Source organism: Crinia signifera, chromosome 4, assembly GCF_055691185.1.
Source record: "Crinia signifera chromosome 4, ASM5569118v1, whole genome shotgun sequence".
NCBI lineage: Eukaryota > Metazoa > Chordata > Amphibia > Anura > Myobatrachidae > Crinia > Crinia signifera.
In genome coordinates this window covers 260840893-260856285 of record NC_139220.1, presented here as the reverse complement: position 1 = coordinate 260856285, position 15393 = coordinate 260840893, and the positions used below count along the sequence as shown (strand labels likewise).

The following is a 15393-nucleotide window of genomic DNA, read 5'->3' as shown; positions in this document are numbered from 1 at the left end:
AATGTGTATATGGGACACTACTGTGGCATACCTTATATAAGGGGTACTTCTGTGTTGCCTAATGTGAATCAGGGGCAAAAAAGTTTTTAAGGACCCCCTATTTAGCAACTGATGGTGATAAATGTATGTAAAACATATTACTTAGACAGTAAAGATGGACCTCCTTCAGCTCTGTGCCCCATAGCAGCTGCACCCCTTGCACCTATGGTAGTTACACCCTTGTGTGGCATAATGTTAATCAGTGGCACTGCATGAAATGAGGGTACGGCATGGTATGGTATGGCCATGCCCCTTTCTTATGAGACTTCACCCTTTTTTACAGCAAGGGAGGGAGGGTGCAAATTTATAGTTTGCAGGAGAGTGCCAAATACCCTAGAACTGAAATTTAAAAGTATGATCCGGGGGTAAGGAAGGGAAAGGGTTGGTCAGAGAACAGTGGAGAAATACTGTAAAATCAATACAGTCTACAGGACTCTGTAAGCCTGACATTTTAAATTGTCCCCCCCCCTTCGTTTCATGGCCCCAGTTCAAAGTCATAGACAACATGCGCTACACTAGACTTGCATATAACACCATATACAGACCATATGCATAGATATGTAAATATAGGTCAGTGGAAGTATTCATATGTCAGGATTCTGACAGGGAATAAATGTTCCTTGTTGCTATAAATTAGATGCTATGGGTCTCATTTACAGTTGGGTGCATTTTGCGCTACAAGTGAATGCGTAACAATGCACTTAAGTGTACAGGGTGAATTACACATCTCTCAATATACATCCAACTCAGATCGCTGCAATGTGTTTCTGTGTCAGGCATGTGCTAGGTGTACAAATGCATATTGTTATGCCACACAGTAACACAGAGGCCGCAGGAAAGGAAGGTGCAGAAAACCCATTTATTGAAGCATCTGTGTAGGTGCCATGTTCCATACATGCTGAGATCATGCCCTTGTTAGCAAGTTGGAAAAGGGAGACCGGTCAGTCATTTGACATTTTATTTAAAAATTCTAATACCCGCCGCTGCCCGTCCTGCTGAACACCCGCTAGCGCTCACCACCCTAATACCCGCCCCGCTGCTCCTCACCACCCGCTGGAGCACCAGCATCCACCTCCCGTCCCGCTGCTTCTTTACCGTGGTGACATGATCATATCGGACGCGATCTTACGCACTGCCCGCCCGACCTCCTGATCCGGTCCAATGCGCACGGGACCACGCATCGGATCGGATGTCACACACATGCGATTTTGGCCTCATTTCACCCGATTTATTGGGCCAAAGTGCCGAAATCGGATGAAATCGTCCCACAACTGCATAGTGTATGGGCACCTTAGGTCATGGTTTTCTTGTTTTTTCTCATTTATATATTGTTGGGTGCTATGGAACCCTTGTAGCACCATATAAATAAACAATAATAAGAATATTGTATAATCACATCTTTTTTTACTAGAAAGATGATAACAGTACTATGGCAAATGCACTGGTAATTTAATTTCAAGTAGAAAGACCTGGGACAATACTGTTATTATGCGTTCTTATTTGCATGTAATTATGTGGAGTACCTGGTGGGAGAGGAAGAACCGTTTTCTATTTGAACGCAATCAAGAACAAATAAATAAACTGCTGAGCTTTATTGGCACGGAAATGTCTTCATAAATGGCTTCTCTCTCATGGTGTTTGATATAAACAAAGATGCCTTGCCTGTGAACGCCCCTCGGAGACATATTGTCAATCCCGTGAGCCTGTGTGATCAGATAAGAAACAGATTAAATGACAAGGGGTACTTTGTTATTTGTATTGTTAGCACTAGCTTGTTCTTCTTCTGCCTAAATGAAGATATTGAAGGGGGCCACTGGGAGGACAAGACCTAAGCACTTGTCGGGGTACTCAGATTTTTCCCCGCTCAATCACAAGATAGGATATTGGCTCATCTGCCAGTGAGCAAGCGATAAGCTGTGAGTGAGCCAAGGGAATTCCAAGACAGAACGCTACTTAGAATAATTCAGATATCTCGCAGCAATAAACCCAGCTGTTAAAGCAAATCAGCGGTTGAAGTGTTTTATATAATCCGGAGACAACTGACAACAAAATTAGTTTCAGGTTCACCGGCCGCCGGCGTGCAGTAGCACAGTCATTTTATGGAGTGAAAAAATATTCAGCTTGTCAATTCCCTGGGAACTAGTAAATCACCAAGGCACCAAGGGGGTTATTCTGGTTGGTTTGCAAAAGCAAACTCCTTCTTTAATGGACAAAACCATGTGCACTGCAGGTGGGCAGATGTAACATGTAACATGTGCAGAGAGAATTAGATTTGGGTGAGTTATTTTGTTTCTGTGCAGGGTAAATACTGGCTGCTTTATATTTACACCGCAATTAAGATTTCAGTTTGAACACACACCCCACCCAAATGTAACTCTCTCTGCACATGGTACATCAGCCCCACCTGCAGTGCAGCATGGTTTTGTCCATTAAAGAAGGAGTTTGCTTTTGCAAACCAACCAGAATAACCCCCCAAGGAAGTCATTAGTTTCCGTGCTATTGGCCCGATTCAGACCTGATTGCTGCTGTGTGATTTGGCACAGGCTAGCGATCAGGTAGATGCCGCACCGCTATAAGGAAATCCCACCTTGCCAACGAATGTGCTCGCTGTGTGAATAGATCTGTACAACTAGCGAATACTTCACAGATGAGAGAATATGTCAAAATCCATTTGTTAGACGGTCACCATGAAGTGATTTTTCCACTGGTCACCACTCATCGTAAGCTAAGAGAAGCCAGGGACTTAATCGGTGGCTGCGATGAATACAGGATTATCGGGGACGGAGAGGACGTCCCACACCCTCCCCTTATATGCTTGGGCACACCTGTGTTTTCCTAGGCACACCTGTGTTTTTCTTGGCACCCCCATGAAACAGCCGGTTACCACCCCCAGACGCCAAATTCCTGTCAATCACCTTCCAAATGGCTCGCAAATGAAAAAAAGTAGCAGGATTTCTTCACTAGCAGGTGTCTCGCAGGTGAATTTGGCCCAGACGCATGGGCAGTGTATCGCACTATGGGAATTCACACAGCAGTGATCAGGTCTGAATTGGGCCCTATATTAACACGAATAGTGGATCTGCACAAAAATTGGCTAAGGTGCCCATACACTAGTTTGTTATGCGCCGATTTCACCCGATTCCGACGGATCAGTGGTGTTTGACGTCCCAGTCAGATCCGATGCATTAGGACTGAGTGGGAGGTCGGACCTGCTGCCTGTCTGACCTCTGACTCGGCCCCACTCCCAGCGGTGGGGGACGGGGTTGCATGCGATACATTGCATCTGAAAGGACAGCATGCGATGTATCGCAAACGATCCTGCCACCCGGGAAGTTCCTGGGTGGCTCAGGGGTGTCGGATGGCCCATACACTGCTGCGATACATTGCAGTAGTGTATGGGCACCTTTAGGACTCAGAGTAGGTAATAAATTAACTTTGAAATTAGTTTTCCTGTTTCATATCTTTAATGTTGACAATGTGTGTGTACAGGCTTGGCGATATGTGCTGATGTGCTGTACACACCAGCAGATGCCTTAAGACTACAAATAGCCCAGTCGGTTATCCAGTACATTGATTTACTGGAAGCTATATGAGGTTTTCAAAGCGCCTTGCACTGCAGCCAGCCAGTGGCAGTGCAGAGCTGAGGATTAAGGATAAACAGTGTTTAATGATTTAAGTAACCTGTAAAAATGCAGGGAAGAACTAAGCTGGATTGATCAATCAATCTATACAGCACTGCTATAACAATGGAAGATTGGAATAGGTGTGTTGACACAATCTGCAGGTACACAATACAATCACGGTACAGGCCAAGCCCCCTTCTGATAGGCCACGTCCTCAACTTTTTCAGCGCGCACAAGCATTCCGTCTCCAGCTTCCGGAAAGTGTGTGTGGGGGGTGACACCACCAGTTACTACACCAGGTGACACCAACCCTAGTGACGCCACTGCGTAGTGCAGCGGGGTGTCCTACTGCTCCATAGCCGGTAAGGCTATGCTGGTTCCGGGAAGCTGTGCAGGATACCGGAAACATGGTTTGGAACAGGTAATCACCATTAATCTCTGAAACAAAGTGTACCACCGCTGTGTTGCTCATTGGCAGTGACAAGAGAGTTCCATGAATGCTCAGTACTGGGTTTGTGGCCATCTTGGTTAAGGAATTAAGCTTTCCTGGAGGATCCAACTTGGAGTCTGTGCAGCAGCGCACTCCTCTTTCAACCATTAACTGATCGCCAATAGGGTTTTCCATTAACAGTGACATTTGACAAACACCAATGGTCAGGGGCCAAAGGACTGCTGGAGGGCTGATGGATTCCCACCAGGGCTTTTATGCATTAGTGGGAGAAACAACCAGTGTTATTCACACTCTCCACGATGTTTGACTCCCAGAGCTATGATGTAGGCGGACCAGGGGCAGGGCTTCGATCATCATTGTAAAAAATATTGATGCTTTCCCACCGATGGTTACTACCTGCTATCAATGGCAGGTAACAATAGCGGCATAGATTTATACTGTGGCTGGGGACCCTTCCCACATTATAAACTCATGGCACATTTTCCAATTTGTAAATGGATGTATTGGTGTTAGCTGTAAATGTAGATTTTCTAATATATTTTAACATGTATACTTGCGTGCTATGCATAGAAACATAGAAATGTATAAGGTCTTTTTTCCCCAGGTTTTACACAATCAGTCATATTACTTCACTACACCACTTATTGGGCTCTTAAGTAATTAAATTAATGTAAACACCACCATTAACAATCATTCCCCTCACAGAGGCATATTTTCCACAACGCAACCTAGACAACTGTATAGGGCCCAGCAGGTCCCAAGGGGCCCCATAAAGATATCCTGGCTGTCCAAAATGTTCCAAGAGGAGCATTGCATGACTACTGTTTGATGTCATGACATTACATGGACCTGCCCGCACTCCCAAAGTCCCTTTGATGTTCTTTGATACTTTGAAACTAGTCTTAAGGCCTGCAGGAGTGGTCTCTCCCAAGAAATTTCCAGGCATGCCACTGTAAAGAAAGGGTGCGTCAGTGGTTCCTCCATCAGTTAACCACTGGCGCACCACCATCCCCCCTGTTGCTGATCCCCCTCCGTTGTTGCTCAGGGAGGATCAGGGCCGCTCTGGGTGGATCAGGGCCACTCGGGGAGTTTCGGCCACCCTCGGCAGTTCAGGTATCCAAAGACAGTAAGGCCGAACACTCGAGAGCTCCCAAGCCCTTCCAAGTGGCCGCAAACAGCCGAAGCCGGCAGTGCTGCTGCAGAAGGCAGCGGCTTCCCCTGCTGTGGTGAGTATGTCTGGGGCAGGACAAACCTGCCCTGGTAGGTTTGTCCTGCCCCAGGGAAACTCACCACTCAAGGGGTTAAGGATCTACTTAAGGGAGTCTGTTATTGTGTTGTATTCAGTACCGTCAAGGTGTGTGTGGGGGGGTTCACTTTTTACCCAGGCCTGGGTCTGTTGGAGGAGCCCGGGTCCTGCACCCCCTTCTCTGCTGCAGAGACCAGGCAGTGGGAGTAGATAGCAGAGGCTGCCACAGCAGCACAGCCTCTCTCCCAAGCTCAGCGCACACTGCTCAGTGACATGTGCTGACCGGGGGATGAGAGGCAGCTGTAGTAGCAGCCTGTGCACCGGCACACAGCCCGCACCCCATGCAAATTTGAGTTTTTTTCCAGGGGCATGCTCCTCCAGTTGGGATATGGTGGTGCTTTCAGTGGCCCTGGTTGTATTCAGAAAGTCATAAGCTTTCCAACAACATATCACAATGCATGAACACAACAGAAATAGCATGGACCCTTATGACAGTGCCCTTAAGAGCTTGTGCGATTAAACCCATCTTCAAACTTAAATTGTCCCTTAAGATGATACAATAGTGTGCAAAGTTTGAAGACGATTAGTTAAAGCGTTCAAGAGTTATAATGGAACATCCATACACACATAGCCAATTCCCTATTGAAATGTTTACAAGGTATTTCTTAATATTTTACTACTTCTGTTCAAATTAGTGATTACATTAAATCACACCCATGCAGTCTCAGACCTTATGTTACATATTGTTTTCATCGGATATAAAGTTACTTTACTTAATATCCACATAGTAGCAATGACTGCAGGGCTTACCAGTACACTCACTTGCAATGGCCTACTTTATGTATCATAATTGGGTACTCTTTACCTAGAACGGCGCCCATCGCGACCATCGAATGCACTAAAAAACGGGTGCGATGCGATGCCCATAGGGACCAATGTTAAAAGTGAGATTGGACGCGATTTTAGTGTTCAATGCCTCAATGCCCACGATTTTTACATAGGAAACAATGTTAAATGGGCCACAGAGCCCAAATAGTCACCGTGAAGTCTGAAATGGCCCCCACAATTGTTAACGCCACCCCACGATCAACGTCAACCCGAAGCGTGGCGAGCGCAGCGAGCCCGCGAGGGGCGGCGGTACGCGTCCTCCGACCTTTTCATACCCCCACTATCCACGTCAGCGTGGAGTTGAGAATAGAATAGTGTGGCGAGCGCAGCGAGCCACCGAGCCCGAAGCGTGGCGAGCACAGCGAGGGGACGCGGATACCTTCACAGTTATACGCGTCCCCTCGCGGGCTTCCCAGGTGTCCATGGCGATGCGGACACCTGTGAAGCCCGCGAAGGGACGCGTTTACCTGTGAAGGTATCCGCGTGCGCTCGCCACGCTTCGGGCTCGCTGCGCTCGCCACACTATTCTATTCTCAACTCCACGCCGACGTGGATAGTGGGGGTATGAAAAGGTCGGAGGACGCGTACCGCCGCCCCTCGCGGGCTCGCTGCGCTCACCACGCTTCGGGTTGACGTTGATCGTGGGGTGGCGTTAACAATTGTGGGGGCCATTTCACAGTTCATGGGCACTATTAGGGCTCTGTGGCCCATTTAACATTGTTTCCTATGGCCAAATCGCGGGCATTGAGGCATTTAACAGTAAAATCGCGTCCAATCACAGTTTTAACATTGATCCCTATGGGAAAATCGCGGGCATCGCGTCGCACCCGTTTTTTATGTACCCACGATGCCCGCGATTTTTTACCCCCGACGCCCGCGATGCCAATCGCGGGCGCCGTTCTAGGTAAAGAGTACCCATAATTGTTTTATTCCATAAATACAAAGTAATCTGCAGCTCTAACATCTGTGTTTAATGACTATGATATCTGAGGGCATCAGTCATTGCTCCTATGCTGTTGTTTTATCACCGCCCTAGTAGAGACCCGTCACCCAACACTAGAAATTTTCCTTAAAAAATTTGAAGTTGAACTGTTCACAATGAGCCTTAATGGTTTTAGCCAGGACCGGAGACCCACAGAAGAACACCTGCACCTTGCCTTTGTTCTCCCTTTCTATTTTCTGGAACACCTAAACAGAAACAAAATATCTTTTTATTTTATGAATCACCAAAAATAGCAAAAACAAACAATTGTGTGTTATAAGACGTGTCATCTGGGGAGTTTGCTATTCATTATACCTTATTCCAGTCCGGTCTCCCAGGCTGTGTACGAGTCCTCAGACCTGTAATAGAGTCTCTTTCCTCCTTTTTGGCCAGAAGGTCTAGTGCCATCTGTAGGCCGATGGCCTTCATGTCATTCTTGTTGAGAGCCGACGTCATATACATATGCATCTCCAGAAATCTGCCTGTGACAGAGACAAGGCATTGTGTTCCAAATAAAAACTCAGATGCGTGTAACATATAAATCTAGTTATTTTGTTTACAGTTATCAGAATATGTTTGACATTTTTGGACTCGTGATGTGAAAAATGGGGATACGGTCGATGGGTCCACCATAAGATGGTCAACAGTCATTAGATTGACACCATTGGGTCGACATACTGGAAGGTCGACAGGGGTCTAGGTCAACATGTGACAAGGTCGACAGGTGTCTAGGTCGACACATGCGTCAGGTCGACATGGGTTCGGTCGACAGTCAAAAAGTGGATATCGGGTTTTCACTGTTTTTTGAGTCGACATGTGCCGACACAGTGCGGTATTTCATGCCCTACCATCCACTAGGGCGTGGTGGGAGAATAAAATAGTGTGCCGAGCGTAGCGATGCACTTAAAACTGTGTCCATGTCGATATTCGGGTAAAAAAAAAATGTTAAAAACCCCATGTCGACCTTTTGACTATCGACCTAACCCATGTCGACCTAACGCATGTGTCGACCTAGACACCTGTCGACCTTGTCCCATGTTGACCTAGATCCCTGTCGACCTTGACCCATGTCGCCCTAGACCCCTTCCAGGATGTCGACCCAACGGTGTCGACCTAATGACTGTCGACCAAAATTTGGTCAACCCAATGATCCCATTCTGGAAAATGAATGAGACTCAAAATTATCTCAATTTTTGCTGGAGCAAAAGTCTACATTTTTATTAAATACCCAAACCATGGGTTGTGGCAGGAGACTGGAATGGGCACTTACTTATTCTAATTTTATCAATTGCTATGTAGTGTTTTCATTTGCCATCATATTTTTAATCCACAGAGTCTTAGCATGACTTTGTTGGTTGGGTGCGAGGCATTGCAATCTGTTGGCATTCTCAGTATTGGTTGGGTGCACAGCACCAGCATCAGATGTAAATTGTCAACTGAGTCACATGTCAGAGCTGCTCATTGGCTGGATCATCCTCCAGGTGTTACTAGAGTGCACTGCATACTGGCCTACTGACTGGAGAGTAACTGAGCAAATGCGAGAAGCCCTGAGGAGAACAGGATGTAGCCAGTATGTCAGCTTTTGCAAATTTATCAGTCAAAAGGACGACACCATAATGTGGAATGTCATAATGTCAACATGGTTGAAATATTAAGGCTTGGCACCATGTCGACATCTGCAAAACGTAGACAAAGTGAAAATGTCATCAGATAAAATATTGGTATATGAAATGTCAGCTACAGAAATGTTATGGTTTGGGTTACGCTCATAATGAGGTGTCGATACTATGTATGTTGACATGTTGACATTATGATGTCGATATCATGAATGCTGACATTGTCGATAAAACATTCCGAATCCCTGAAAGTCTCATTACTAAGCAGAGGTGCCCAGTCACCCGTACATCACTACATAATTCTGATGGATATAGGCCACATCCCTTCAGTTCACATTGATCAGTGCAGCGGGGTGTAGCTAGTAATTATGGTCTGGATACATTTCTGACAAGGCTTCAAGCTGAAAGTTAGTATAACGTTTACACTGTTATTACTATCTATTTTGGGGCAATGTTTTTGTAATACGTCTCTGGAGAGGGAGTTTGAAATCATTTTACTGTGTTTATCCCCATCCTGCACAATTCAATAGGAATACGGGAGGGCAGAATAAGGGAGGGGTGCCCACTTTTCTGGGGTTGGGGTGGATCATGTAATCATGCAAGCATAGCAAAGTCTTAGCATCGTATAGCAGGGGGTGTGTGATCATGTAGACCCTCCCTGCAGCTTTCTTAGCACCCACCCTGCACCACCCCCTCCCAGAGGAGGAAGACAGAAATTCAGAAATTATACCATACTGCACCGTAAGTGTAGATGCGATCATCAGAATGAGTTTGACTCTGCATTCTCATAGTTGAATATGGTATTTTTCTGAGCATATACACTGGGAATTTATGCATGATCTGCTTAGGGTTACCAACCGTCCGGGATTACTCCGCACAGTCTGGTAAGTAAGACCAGAGTCCGGAGGGATGGCATTCCTGGACATTGTATAATCTGGGAACGCCACCCCTCTGGACTCCGGTCTTAATTACCGGAATGTTCGGAGTAGTGTCTGATAGGTGGTAGCAACCCTAGATATGCTAACCATATGGGTGAACACTATGTGCCCTGATGCTGTGGCAAAGTGGTGTGTGCCCACATCATTATCATACTGTATGCTCTTTGTAAAAGATTTGTACCTCATCATGAAGGGAGGCTGTGCAATCTCTGGGCATGGTTACATCTCACTATCAAGTCTGAGCACTCTGAGAGGCGCGCAGACATTGGGTACATTATGAAGATATTAGCCACAGTGAAGTGTTGCCATGCCATTGTGGTCACACCCTACTGGCAATCCCAGGCTGGGCTAGTTGGTTCCTGGTTCCACTACCCCTCTGATCCCCTGGGTGAAAGTTAAACTCTGCCTTTATGTCTAAAATATAGATAGAATCTATAAATAAACTATACTTATTAGCTGAAAGAAGACAAATATATTGCTTAGTTATTCTTTAATCTTTACATTTTATGCAAATCATTTTATTTGAGATCAGTCTATTAGTACACTTATTTAACATATATTTGGTATATGATAATGACTAGAGGTGTACTTACAGTAGATAGTTTACATTGACACTGTCTTATGGGTGTGAGCTGCCACTTAACACTGATAATACATCAGAGATATTTCCAGTTGCAATGGAGGCCATATCGGTGCACCGCTTGCACTCGCCATGCTTTGGGTACGATGCCTCTCTACACTCGGCACACTATTTTATTCTCCCTCCAAGCCCTAGTGCAAGGGTGGGGAACCTTTATCATTAGAAGGGCCATTTACAGTATGTAACAAACCTTCAGGGGCCATATGCATAATATCCCAGGCAACGGCTGGCAGCTTCACCCATCACGTCCCATGCTGCGGCTGCTGCTGAGCTTCGGCTGCTGCTAAAGACTCCTCTCACGAAATCTCACGACCTCTCGCGATAATTCCCCCTACCTTGAAGCCAGAGCATGCCAGTGGGCAGGAGGGCGGGCCATTGATGCTGCCTACGGGGGCCGTTTACGGCCCGCAGGCCGGAGGTTCCCCACCGCTGCACTAGTGCAGTGGTTCCCAACCTTTTTTCTCTCCCGTACCCCTTGATTAGACTTTTCATTGATAAGTACCCCCTTCTCTCATTTTGAAATATGGACAGCACTTAGCGGTATGCGGATCCCTATGCATGTCCTTATATTAAGGAGGAGCGGAGGAGTAGTATACAGCAAGGAATCATGCCCTTCTGTGTCTAGACACTGGTTGTGTATTATCTCCAGGATTCCCGCTAACACCGGTAGGATTAATGCCGCTGCTTCCTCCACTTTTGTCAGTGCTGGGCAGATGACTGCTGATGTCTGAGGGCAGCATGGGAAGCTCCCAGTGGATTGCTGGTCAGGCATATGACACAACATGGTTTGTCTCCATGGCAATGGGTCTTCTTCAGCCATCAAAAGACCTTTTCATTGTCCGCCATTACCAATATTATTTTCAAGTACCCCCAACTGGTCTGCAGAGTACCCCCAGGGGTAGTAGTACCCCAGGTTGGGAACCGCTGCACTAGTGGATGGTAGGGCATAAAATACCACTTGTCGTCACAGGTCGGCTCAAAAAAAAAAGTGAAATACCCATGTCGAGCTTTTAACTGTTGACCTTCCCCACGTCGACCTAATGCTTGTGTCGACCTAATGACCCTGTCAAACTAAAGCCATGTCATCCTTTTGAGGGTGTAGACCTAAGGCCTGTCAACCTTCTGTGGTTGACCTTATGAATGTCGACCTTCCTGTGGTCGACCTAGGGGCCGTATACCGGTGGCAGTATATATTGGCTTTTGGAAAGCATTATTTACCCTCTCCACTCAATAGACACACAGGGGCAAATCCTTCCACACTGTGGGATGGAGCTAGAACACGCCTGGATGAACCATATATATATATCTCATATTGGAGGTTGTTCTGTGATGCAACTCCGGTTGGGGTCTCAGCGGTTCAGAGGAGACAGGAAAGAGCGCTCTCCTCCAACAATAACTTCAATATTTTTTTAAAAAAGTTTCCTTTTGCACTTTAAATATTTTTATGAACATTTATACTTGGAACTAAATATAATTCCAAATCAGATTATTAATGGCACAGCACTTATGAAGCACTAGACATATACCCGGGCTGGGGTGGGATTGGGAAGATGGAGATGAGGCATGCCTCCACATGTTCACTTCGGTGTAAACAACCTGGCGGGACATTGCATCCTTTCATGTGAGTTCATGATTGCACAAGTTATTCAGGTCCAATGACAGACCTACAGTATGTTAGAAGAAAATGTAATGTTCTTAAAGGGTGCGTAGAGGGTAATAAGTGATGCACCTTTTATTCCACAGTGCACCATAGCTGCCTACCCACCTGCATTCCGCAGGAGGCTCCCTGAAATAGCAGCAATCTCCCTCTCTCCCTAATTAGTCTAGCAATTTCCTTCATTTCACCTAGCCCACATTACACTGTTACATTTTTGTGGAAAAAAAGGAATAAGGGATAGATACATTGAATCATCAGCACCATTTCCCAGCACTTTATCAAGTATAGTAACTCTTACTAACTGCTTTGGGGCTCACCTACATTTGTATATTTGTGTATTTTAAAAGATTCCTCTCAGATGTAGCAGTACACACCCACGCTTCTAGGTGCCACATGCACAGTCTCTTTTCACAATCTCTCCATATATGGAACTAGACACGCCCTTTGGGTGGAGCATGACACGCCTCCTCAATGGGCGCAGTGCAAAATTCTATTACCAACTATCCTCTCCCTGAAACTAGTTTTTAAAAGTAGGCAAGTATGCAGTGCACAGCCCTTAATACAATTTTCAAATAATAAACAATGACCAAGTGGCGGAAGAGACAGTTACATACCCTCTAGTTCCCCATCAGCTTGGTCCATCTCCAGCTTGGTTAACAGGCTGACAAACCACTCAAAAAACTTCTGGTCACGGTTTATCCAGATAAAGTCCACCTACCACACATGATGTATGACCATTAACAACGTGCTGGGAAATTGTCTTGTCCGTACCTCTAACAAATCAATATCTACTTTAATGTTTCTCAGTTGTACATTCATATGTGTTTAGAATGGATTATGATTTATTTCACTTTGGTGCAAATTGCTAAGCTTCACGTGTACTGCAATACATGGATTCAACTCCCCCTGTTATTGCCCTTGCGAGTATCTGTAACCGTTCATGTAGCATACTACTTTATACAGTTATACATATGTGGTGAAGGGCCTACCTTTCTGAGCTTCATCTCATTGTCCTTCCGTGCCTCGCACCAGGAGTATTTGCAGTTGGGACAGTTCTGTTTTCTCATCCGATATCTAGTAATACAGAATACATTATATAATAGTGTAGTACAGACACAGAAATATCCTATAAGAATCTGTCACATAAACATATAAAGACTACCTGCTGCTGTGCTGAAATGTATTACTAACGTTCTTGTGTGGCTTAATATCAAAGTTGTATTCTCATTGCAAGTAGAGATAAAAGGGTTTTACTTGGATCTCAAAGTAGGATCTTATTGGCTACCCAAAACACCTGACAGCCGATAGCCACTGGAAAAATCCGAAATTGCAATAATTTGGCGATAAGGCCCAAGTAAATCTCAGTAAAACCGAACCCGCTCATCTCTAATTGCGAGTCACTTATTGTAGATTGGTGGACTACAATGTTGTGAATCTCCGCTGTGTCAGCTTCTGTACCCAGCATGCACTTAGAATGATGCTGACACTTTGCATAAGAATGTGCCTATGTCTGATTGCCTTTACACACAATAAAAGTACACGCCTGCAATGGACAGGTTAGGTACAGGCCCCCTCAGGCTTTGACTACTCCTTCATCATATTTAGATTTGGTACTTGTGTATTATAGCGGCGCCCCCGATGTTGGTTGTGCGATGTTTTTATCGCATCGCATCGTATGCTATACAACCGATGGCATACGATGCGATGCAACGCGATTTTACACGACTATTCGATTAAAAATTGTACAGGCACCCTAATGGGTGATTTTAAGCACCCTTATGGGTGCTTACAATGTAAAATGCACCCCCACGCCACCCCCCACTATAAACGTGAACCCGAAGCGTGGCGAGCGCAGCAAGCCCGCGAGGGGCGGTGGTACGCGTCCTACGACCTTTTCATACCCCCACTATCCACGTCGGCGTGGTGTTGATTTTATATAGTGTGGTGAGCGCAGCAAGCCCCGCGAGGGGACGCGTATACGTGTGAAGTTATGCGCTGCGCTCGGCACGCTTCGGGCGCAGTGGCTCGCTTCGCTCGCCACACTATATAAAATCAACTCCACGCCGACATGGATAGTGGGTGTATGAAAAGGTCGTAGGACGCGTACCGCTGCCCCTCGCGGGCTCGCTGCGCTCGCCACACTTCGGGTTCACGTTTATAGTGAGGGGTGGCGTGGGGGTGCATTTAACATTGTAAGCACCCATTAGGGTGTTTATACAATTTATAATCACATCCCATCGCATTGTATGGCATTCTATGCCATATACAATGTCATACAATTTTAAAATTGTATGCCATTGTACAACATTGCGCAATATCGCATCGCATACCATCGTATGCCTTATGGTATACGATGTGATGGGCGCCGCTATAATACACAAGTACCTTAGATTTTACTAATTTATAAGCTAATTGTTATACATTCATTAAGATATAAGATCATGACAAAGTAACTGTCTTTATTTCATTTTGTGGAGTCTTAATTACATACTGTATTTGTGGTATACAAGACCAAGCTTTTGATAACATCTTGCCATTCGTATGTACATAGATAAAGGAGATTTTGTGAATTTATGAATCACATTTTGTACTTTTACAAGTAGATTATTATATGTTGATTCCCCCCCATCCAGCGCATAATGTACTGTCTTAGAAATAACCATCATGCTAAGCACATGACTGAATGAAATAGAAAATACAGTAAATGCTCTGTGTCCTTGTACTGTATGCGCCATCCATCTGTTACACATAGTATCCTACAGAGGCAGCTATTCATACTGGAATCCCCCTCCTTCTGTGTCAATGGACAATGGACCATATGAACCTGTACATGATGCTCTGAAGGATTGAGGCAAATGGGGTGATTCCTATCCCTGCTCCAATCAGCACCGCGTGGTCTGATGTGAAGATCCGCCGAGTCGGAGTTCCAAATGGTCCATCAATATAACACTGCGATCCAGTATGAAACAAGAAACAGAAACATTCTGTAGACATTGCACCTATATAACTAATGTTCAGATACAGTGAATCAGGTAGAGCAGCCACAGCTTTTATGCCAAAATAAAACTTGGGTACACACTTATACCCCTTTCACATCGCACCTAATTACCGGGTTAATGCTGGTTTCTTGCCGATTTGACCTGGTATTTGGTGCCATGTGGAAGGGGTTACCGGTTACAGCTAACCGATAGCAACAGGGCAATACAAACTGGGTAAAAAGAAGGGTTCTTACCGGTTCATTGCCGTGTTGCTGTACAGTGTGAACAGGTTAATCGAGTCGAGAGACCCATTTCCCATGCACTCTATGGAGGAG

General features: G+C 45.5%; 1 protein-coding gene across 1 annotated transcript in view; it reads right to left on the bottom strand.

Annotated features, from left to right (window-relative positions):
- Positions 1-7054: 7054 nt before the first annotated feature.
- Positions 7055-15393, bottom strand: part of NOX5 (NADPH oxidase 5) — a 75279-nt gene continuing 66940 nt past the window's right edge. The window contains exons 14-18 of the mRNA XM_083184395.1: positions 14905-15029; positions 13070-13154; positions 12695-12794; positions 7545-7711; positions 7055-7435 (exon numbers count right to left, since the gene is read on the bottom strand). Of these exons, the coding sequence (XP_083040521.1) occupies positions 7304-7435; positions 7545-7711; positions 12695-12794; positions 13070-13154; positions 14905-15029 (609 nt within the window). The 3' untranslated portion in view covers positions 7055-7303. The remainder of the gene's footprint in view (positions 7436-7544; positions 7712-12694; positions 12795-13069; positions 13155-14904; positions 15030-15393) is intronic.